Consider the following 9340-nt stretch of genomic DNA (forward strand, 5'->3'; position numbering starts at 1 on the left):
CCCATTTCCCTCTCTTCCCCCCAACACCAGAGTAACCAGAGATAGATACCAGTTGCTTCCCAGTCTAGCAGTTGCCTTGCGAACTGTGATGAGACCCTCCAGGTTTTTACAACCTGTCAGTCTGAACATGTAGTGGTGTCGCAGAGCCAGCCGGCTTGTGTGAGAAATGGGGGGTAAAGGGTACGGATATCTGCGCGGGTACGTCTCTGCATCCTTCCGGCTGCGTGCGAATGCTCAGCATTAGCTGCTCCTAGCTAGACTGGGGAAACGTCTCTTCTCCTTTCATCATTGCAACCTTGGGGGATTCATCCACTCACCTGAATAGGGCTGGCTCTGCCTCCACTGAACTGTCCTGTGCAGGGGCTGGTAAGGGGTGGTGCCCATTTTCTGGGGAGGCGCTCCTTGCTGTCCCCAACTGCCACCCCATTCTGGTGCAGGCGTCTCCCATTGGATGAAAAATGTGTGCAAACGCAAACAGGACTAGTGGGAGCCATGGGGAACCCAGACGGTCCCCCACCCCGATGATAAAACATGTTCTTAGGGAAAAATTGATCAAGGAGGGAAAGCGAGGACTTCTCTTGCCAAAACTATCCCCCCCCACCCCCCTCCCCCGGGATTGGGGAGGTGGGGTGGGGGAGGGGCTAGAGCTACAATTATTTCTTTTAAGCTTGCACAATCAAAAAGCTAGAATGATTGTAAATAATATATAATTGATGGCGGCTAACAGTATCTCTATAAAGTGGCAAAGTAACTGAACTAGATTTTCCCCTTCGTTATAAGGAATATAAATTCAGAGCCATGGGGGTCATGTAAGGCAAAGGCATTACGTGCTAGAGTATACTGGTGATCTGGATGTGTTTACATCGTGGCCCAATGCATTGCCACACAGCAATTTGCAGATCAAAATAAGCAAAAATGAACTGCAATAATCAACACATGCAGTATGCCATATTTTAAGTTGAATGAATGAGTGGGTGAGGAGAAAAACAAATATATTCGGAAAGCAAAATGGTCTCATATAGTGAACCCTGAAATTACAATACCTAGATTCTGTTCCCAGTTCCAAGGACTCTTAAATCTATTGAAAGGTTTTCATCACATATCGGAAAATTAGCCCAGTGGCAGGCTACCTCTCAAAGATATGATCATGTTTAATCAAGCCCTGTTGAAGTGCTTTTTAAAATGTATATGATCACTAATAAATGTTAGCATATTTGAGTGTTTATTGTAGCACCATATACAGTATATATTTCTATGTTTTGGATACCATTTTTTCCCTAAACATTAGGGAGATATTCATTTTATAAAATGCCAGGAGAATTTTTCCATAGTCAATATGTCATTTATTTGCACTTAAATACTGCATCGGTAATCTGAAAAAGAGAAATCATCTAATTATGGCTACAGATTCTGCTTGGAGTCTAAGGTTTCTATCATGGATTGCTTTCAACTGTTATATTTTATGGCACAGATTCAGTGGGAATCTGATCTGCTAAAATATTTGGGCTGTGAAAACTCCAACACTGTGACAGATGTCAAGTCCAATTAAGTGACTCATGTCCAGGTTTCTGTCCAATAGGATTTCCCATTAAATATCAATTTAGGGGAAAAAAATTCCATCCCCCTTCTGAAGCCTTTATCTCTTCCACCATCTCCAGGCTGAATCAATTGGTACCAGGAGAGCCGAGAAGCCACGCGCATCTCTGTCTCTGCTCCGGCTCTCACACCCTCTCCAGTCTTTCTCTGCTTCCCTGTCACTGTTCCTCCGGGAGGCATTCACTTTCCACCAATCTTTCTCCAAGCCTCTCCAAGCCACTGACTATGTATATTTTGCTATAAGGTAAAGGAAGGCGGAGGGTGGGGGTGGGAGATGTAACCAAGCCTTGAAAGACTTTGAAACTGGAAATAGGTGTCTGTTTATACAACATACAAGTCAATGAGGGAAGAGGAAGAGACAAGCTTAGCCCCGAGTTACAGTATTGTGTTCCTGGGAACTGGGGAGACATCAGCTGAACAAAGCCTTATCTCAAAAAAAAAAAAAAAAAAAATCACTTCTGAGCAAGATCGCATCTCTGCCTTGCACTCCCCAGTTTCTGCTCAGCCCTATTGAGGGAAGGAAAACGGGGATCCTACAGAAGCGGAATCTTATCTCAACCATCTTTCTTATGGATTCTTCCGCTTTTAGAAAGTGGAGGCATCAGTCCTTTGATGTGATTGTGTTTATTTCTGCATCTCTTTTGTTATTTATAGAGACCTAGAAGAGGAAAACAAGCGCGAGACTTTTCAACACACCGTTTAGAAAAAAAAAAATCAGCAACGAATTTCCCGAAATGTTTGAGAACAATTAAAAGGAAAAGGCGTTTTTGATCTACCAACTAAGTCTAACCGATCATTCGTATCGTCCATACTCTGAGATATCATCGTTCCCCGCTGTGGACACTGGCGAGATGACAGCCGCTTTTTCTTATTTAAATGTAATAAATATTTGTTGCCTTTAATATATTTCGGAATTTCTCCCCGCTACTCCCTGGAATTTTAACTCTAAAAGATTGGAGAAAAGATTATCGAAAAGGCTTTTACAAGGTAAGGCTCCTTTAAATAATTTTTTTTCCAGCTTGGAACTAAGTTAGATTGTTCATATGACATTGACAGATGCATTTCGGTTAATTGGTAAAGAAGTAAAATGCAAACATGACGCGTTATTTACGAATATTTTTAAAAGGTATCTGGAGGAGAATTTCACATGCTTTGAGTGCAACCCAGGAACTTTTCACCGGAACTACAACTAGGTAGTGGCTTATTGTGATTTTCCATAACTCGCTCATTTATTTATGCCCCTTCAAGCTGGATGTGTAGACGCAAGTTGTTCTTCTTACAAACGTATGGGTGGAAAGCCCGTAGGGAGTCGCACGCAGTTCACTTGGAACGTTTGTTTTTATTTTGCCTTAGAGGGGACCTGTTTTCCTCGCAGGGAAACGAAAGCCGCAGTCGCTGCTAACCTAGCGCGGGGCTAGGAGCGGATCGCACATCCCTGCTTTTGTCTCTCTGGAAGCAAACTCTCCCGCACGCGCGGACGCGGGTGTCTCTCGCGGCGACGTCGCCCGGGCTGCACGCTGGGGGCCCAGCGCCCGCGGTCGGTGCACACGGCGCCCGCAGGTGCCTTACCTTCCTGCCGGGCCCTTGCTAGAAGCCTCACGTCCCCCGGAGCCCGGCAATCGTGGGTCGCCACCTTCCAGAAGGCTCTCAGTAGTAGGGGTCGGTCCTCTAGGCGCCCGGGAGGAATCGGGCGAGGCGACCTTTCCAAGAGGCCATCGTTAGAGGAAAGCTGGGGACAGGCCAGCTCGGCCTTGGCCAGGCCGCTCGCGGACAGCTGCGGGCTCCCGACTGCGGTCCCCGGAGCACCTCACTTTGCGGGCGAAGGTGGCGCTGGGGCCGGGACATCCCGCGCGCGGCCGCCGCCTCCCTCCGCAGCCTCTCCGCCCGCAGCGCCCGGGCCGCCGGCGTTTCCCTGCGCGGTGGCCGGCGGGCTGCCGGGCGCATTGTCTTATCCCTCGTCGCCGCGCCCCTGGGTCCCCGATGTGTGTTGCTGTCTGCGTGACAGATGGTGCTTCGGGAGCCTGCGAGGGCACAGGCGTCAGTGCCGTGTTGAAAGGAGCCTCCGCGTTTGTCGAGTCATCTCTTTATAATTTCGGAGCCTGGCGAGGGGGACCTGGAAGCCTGTGCGCTCCGGGCCGGGCCTCCTCTCCCGCGCCGGGCGCCGCCCCCGAGACCAGCGCGAGGCCTTTCGGGCGCCGTGGCTCTCCGGCGGCCACGTCCGAGGCCCTCGGGGCGGGATTCCCGCCCCCCGTAAAACCGAGAGGTGTCTGTCTTTCGGAATCATTTGTTTGTCGGGGAAGAGGAGAGGGAGGCAGAATGGCGGAGTTCGTATGGGGCCGGGGGCGGCACACCCAGGCCTCGCAGCCTGCGGTCGTCCCCCGGCCGGGCCTCAGGCCGGCTGGCCCTCCTGCAGGCCCAGGTGTCAGGTCCAGGATGCGGCCCGGCCAAGCCGAGACCTCGCGGGCTCTGGAGGGCTCCCTCCCCGCCGGGCCCACTCCGCCCAGCGCGCCGGCCTGGTGCGAGGAGGCGACTGGGTCGCGTGGAGGCCCGGCGGGGCAGGCCCTCGCCCACTCCGGCTCCGATCCGAAGACCCTGATTCCTTTAATTGATTGATTTTCTGACTCCCCCCCTCAGCCTCCAAAATGATGCTGAGTCCGGACCAAGCCGCCGACTCGGACCACCCCAGCTCGGCGCACTCGGACCCGGAGTCGCTGGGCGGCGCGGACGCCAAGGTGCTGGGCAGCGTGTCGGACCTGGAGCCGGTGGAAGAGGCGGAGGGCGACGGCAAGGGCGGCAGCCGGGCCGCGCTTTACCCGCATCCGCAGCAGCTGAGCCGCGAGGAGAAGCGCCGCCGCCGCCGCGCCACGGCCAAGTACCGCTCGGCCCACGCCACCCGCGAGCGCATCCGCGTGGAGGCCTTCAACCTGGCCTTCGCCGAGCTCCGCAAACTGCTGCCCACGCTGCCCCCGGACAAGAAGCTCTCCAAGATCGAGATCCTGCGCCTGGCCATCTGCTACATCTCCTATCTCAACCACGTCCTGGACGTGTAAGGCCAGGCGCGTTGCGGGAGGCCGCGGGTCCGGATGTCGGGTGGGACCGCGACCGACTCAGGAGGCGGCCTCGGGGCTGGCGGAGGAGACGGCGGCCCAGTGGGAGCCTTGGACCGGGGAAGAAGCTCTCAACGTGTTGCGCTCTCTCGGATCAGCAGGACGACGAGGAAAGGTTTCCATTTCTGGAAGGTGGGGATGTCTGACCAGCCCTGCGGCTCGCGGTGGGGTGGTATTTTCCAGGCCGGGCGGACCTCCTGGAGGCCCCCCGAGGCGAGCCGCCTCCAGGCCTCCCCGACAGGTGTTAGGATCCCTTTAAGGGTCGTTTGCTTTAGCTCACCGGAGACTTGGAGCTCTCCTATTTTATCTCCCACGGCTTTCCTTGTTTTGAGAGTATGGAGGCAGAAGCTCGGAGTATAGGCTCTTAACTTTAGACGATCTGGATTTTTTTTTCCTAATTGACAAGTCACCAGACGGTCGAAGGGGAAGGGGTGTGGAGGGAATCTCCTCTCTGGTGTAGAGATTTTAGGCACATTAAGGTGCAACAGGAAACTTTCTGTACCGTTGTGAAAAGAGATTAGATTAGAATCCAAACATAACAATCCCTGCATCTTTGATAAGTTTAAAACGATGCGTTGAGAACAGACACTTTGTGGGAGATTTGAACCTGGTGAGATTTGAACCACCAGGTATGACACTAACGTAGACAGGAAAATCCGTATTTAAATGGAAAACTTAATATCTGATTGCTTTTGCAGGCGAAGTGCCCCTTTATATATCCAAAAACATCTATTTGTGACCTTAAACATGTGGACCCATAGGTGCAGTTAGAAAAAGACAACCTATTTTTATTTATGTTAGAAGGAGTAGAGTATTTTTTCCAAGACATTTATTTTTCAGAGTGGTGATAATTTTACTTTGTATACTCTGTGCCAATTTATTTATAGTCAAGTGTTTACACTTTTTCCTGTGGAATAATTATTACGTCTAACTTTTTACGTGTTTGTTGAGGTTATACTGTGGTCTTTCTTTTTGCTCTAATTATATTGCACTTGTATGACAAATTTCCCACGTCTCCCTGTTTCTAAACATATTTTATATATTAAGATGTTTGTCCTTGAAAGGTTCTTTTGTTGTGAGATCAGCAACACTAGCACTTCACTATTATAGTTTTTTAAAAAAGTAACTGTTGTTCTTATCTGTAGTTATGTCTGAAAAGTACTTTACAAACTGTTTATAAGGAGAGTAGCTTCTGTGTGTGTGTGTGTGTGTGTGTGTATGTATGTGTGTATGTGTGATCTTCGTGCCTGGGATGATTTTTAGGAAATTAAGTTATTTTCCTAAAAAAAGAAAAAAAAAAATTTCAGAACTACTTTCCTCTGTGACAACCAAAAAGAAAAGTCTATAACCTGAAAATGTTTCATGTTCTCAGCTGTGAAACTCTTAAAACAAGGAGTGTATTTTAGAGACAAGGGGGAAAAAAACCACATCTGCTATCCAAAGATTTTAGTCTTTTTCAGGGTTTTTTTGTGTCTCTGTTGCTTTATATAATGCAATATTTTGTAGTGAAAATAGATATAACCTGGTTTCTATCTGACGAGTTTTTCAAATCTCATGAATGGTGCGCTGTTTTGCATATAAATAAAGGTATCAAATGAAGTCCTCTCCTTTATTTTAAGTATCCTGTCTAAAAGTAATGATCGTACTGGCTGAGCATGAAATACCTTAATGGACTCAATTCCTCAGAAAGGAACTCGTAAAAACAAACAAACAAACAAACAAAAAACAACAAAAAAAACCTTAATGTATTTATGTGGAGATATTTAATACCCTTCCTAAACTTGGCCCCTGATCAGTCTATAAATAGATGCTCCTCATAGGACGGTGACGTAGATCACGTTTCTCTCGATGAGGAAAAATTATAGTGTTTATGGAAAAATATGATGTGAATCATAGATTTTTTTTGCCCTAAATGAAAACTGAGTAACTAACCCCATCTCTTCAAATTAGAGTTGGGGAGCTGAAGTCCCTTTCCTAAGTCACGTAGCTGTGGGAGAAGAGGTCGCTGACATGATGAGGACTCTCAGCCCTCAGGCTGCTTCTTAAGAACAAGGTAGATATTGTGACTGCAGCCCTCAAACATCTAATGGGGACATAGATTCAGGACATGACACCTGCAAACAAGAAAATGCAAACAAGAAAAAAATTTAGCCTGGGTCAACCTTGAGGTACGACAAATATCCTCTACAAAAGCCTATTGTTCCAATAAAAGTGTGAAGTAGCAGAAGATATAAGTTAAAAACTACACATACACACAGAATATTATGAACTATGGGTCTATATTACACCAAATCTCTGGTTGCAGAGTAAAAAGTGTAATTATGTGGATGCTTGGTTTTATGTCTATAAAATATCTGGGATTACGAGTGTTTTTCACTTTTCACCCAGGTACCTCGTAGTCAGGTTCAGACACGTGATGAGCGAGACTTCGTTCTCTTCACATGGAGGTGCCCAGTAGGAAAGCATTTCATAGGACATGAGAAAGAATTGTGCTTTCTTTGGCCTCGTGTCTGGACCACATCCTGGTCACTGCAGCCGTGACTGGTCATGCCGGCCCGCAGACACGTGCTATCATGGGACTGAGCGTTTGCAGGTCTTCCCAGCTCTAGGGGTGGGGAGAGATGGCTACCCCCAGTACTCACAGCACTTTTCTATTATCGGACAGAAAAATTGGTCCTGCTCCTATGCCAAGGAAATAAAGTCAGCTTCTAACCCCTGGAGACATTCCAAGGGCCTCCCTTTCCTGGTTTATGAGCCCAACTTCCAAGAGACCAACACAGTCCTGCCACTGACATCCAGGAGGAACCTATTAACTCACCTCCCTAGACTAAGGCCCTCGCCCGCAGTTGTAGAGCAGACATGGACAAATGTCAAAATCCCTTCTCAGCTACACAGCCTGTGTGGTCCCAGGAGAGGGTCTTAGTAGTGTCACTTCAAATCCAAAGCTACCGAGCACCCTCTAAAGAGAAAGGCAACACTGTGGCACTCTGCTAGGCCAGAGGGTGACCGGCTCGTCCCTGGCACGTAGCACGGACCCTGTGGCTGTTCAGCCATAGATGAGGGGGGAACGATGCTACTCTGAATAATGACGATGATCGTTCGGTCTACATTCAACAAATATTTACTGAGGACCTACTGTGTGCCAGGCATTGTTCTAGTGCTAGAGATTGAGGAATAAATGAGAGCTGTCCACTGTCAACGAGTAAACAACATTTCGTTTCAAGGATTGCTCGACACCGTGCGGAACAATAAAGCAGGGTAAGGAAACCGAGGCTGCTGCTGGGGGGCTGGTGAGGGTGTCGCCTTAGACACAGCGGTTAGGGAAGGTCTCTCCGGGCAGGTAACTCTGAATGGAGACCTGGATCTGCCTCACCAGTGGCCTCCACAATTGCCGCCACTTATTAACCTGTCCTGCGCTCATGCCACCAAGAGCCCTTGCCAGTCACTCCCCACCCCGACAGCCGTGGCCTCACCCTTCAGCCCCGAGCCGGCTCGCTCCCTGCGCAGACCCTGGCCCCTAGTTTCTCCTGCTCCTTTTGCCTTCTGCTGTTGGCCTCCAGCTGCTCCACAACTGGCCAGGGCATCGCTGTTCCCCCCAAAATCCCAGCCCCACCTGGCCCAGCTGATAATGCTGAATATTTCTGTGCCCAGATGGCTGCCCCACATCTGCCACCGTCCCGAGACATTCAGAGAAAAGGGGCAAAAGTCCTGGGCAAAAAACTTTTTCCTTTTAGGGAGAGTGTGGGTGGTGGGCAGGATCGGAGCAGGAAGAGCAGGCCGAGGACAGGGGAAGTGGGTCTGGAAAGAAATGAGACTGGATGGAGGTGGAGGACACGGGCAGGGAACCCACACCAACCTTGTTCTTGGGGTGTCCTTCAGTGGCCCCGCCCCATAACCAGGCATCCACCAGATGAGGTGAGTGGAATGAGCTGACCTCCGCGGTGCTGTGATTTATCCCGTTCCCACCAGTGCCGTCTGCCTCCGGGTCCCAGTCTTCCTCCCACGGAGGTCTGGGGTGGCAGGGGTTAGGGAGGAGGGGACGGCGTGTACAGGCAACACCCCCTTCCAGGCTTAGCAGGGCTACCTCTGTTATTGGCAGTAGGAGAGATATCAACAGCTGGCTTGTGTCGAGCGTGTTCTGTCTGCTCACTGAGGTAAGGGTTTTGCGGGCATTATCTCGTTTAATTCTCACAGCCACCTGATGAGGTGTGTTCTTTCAGCATCTCCATTTAACAGATGAGGAAACTGAGGCTTAGAGAGACTAAATAACTTGCCCGGGGTCATGAAGCCATGTTTCTGGGTTTATCAAAGGGCCTGTCTTTACTCATGACAGTCCACAGTTTTCCTTTGCTAGAGGGGCAGCGGTACCATGCGCGCACCCTACCCTCGGCCCCTGCACCCTGTCTCCCCGCACAGGTGCTGAGGGGACACTTCAGCTCAGGTAGTGCCAGAGGAGTCCAGGTCTGCAGGCCACCGGCTGTCTAACCAAGGGGACAGGCGCGTGGAGGTGAAGACTGAGCCTGTGCTCCACTTGCCAGGTCAGACGTGTGCCCTGGCTTGGGGCTCACCATCGAGAAGACACCGCAAGCTAGTGGCGGCCCTGGACCAGCCCCTCCTGAAGGAGATGGGGGCTAACC

The 9340-nt window shown here is 50.0% G+C and overlaps 1 protein-coding gene across 1 annotated transcript; it reads left to right on the top strand.

The window, feature by feature from the left end:
- Nucleotides 1-1716: 1716 nt before the first annotated feature.
- Nucleotides 1717-4820, top strand: NHLH2 (nescient helix-loop-helix 2). Its single transcript, XM_011366571.1, has 3 exons — nucleotides 1717-1840; nucleotides 2251-2583; nucleotides 4231-4820. The coding sequence occupies exon 3, from the start codon at nucleotides 4239-4241 to the stop codon at nucleotides 4644-4646; it is 408 nt and encodes a 135-aa protein (XP_011364873.1). The 5' UTR covers nucleotides 1717-1840; nucleotides 2251-2583; nucleotides 4231-4238; the 3' UTR covers nucleotides 4647-4820.
- The last annotated feature ends 4520 nt before the right edge of the window (nucleotides 4821-9340 follow it).

This window comes from Pteropus vampyrus, unplaced genomic scaffold (genome assembly GCF_000151845.1).
Source record: "Pteropus vampyrus isolate Shadow unplaced genomic scaffold, Pvam_2.0 Scaffold6, whole genome shotgun sequence".
Lineage (NCBI taxonomy): Eukaryota > Metazoa > Chordata > Mammalia > Chiroptera > Pteropodidae > Pteropus > Pteropus vampyrus.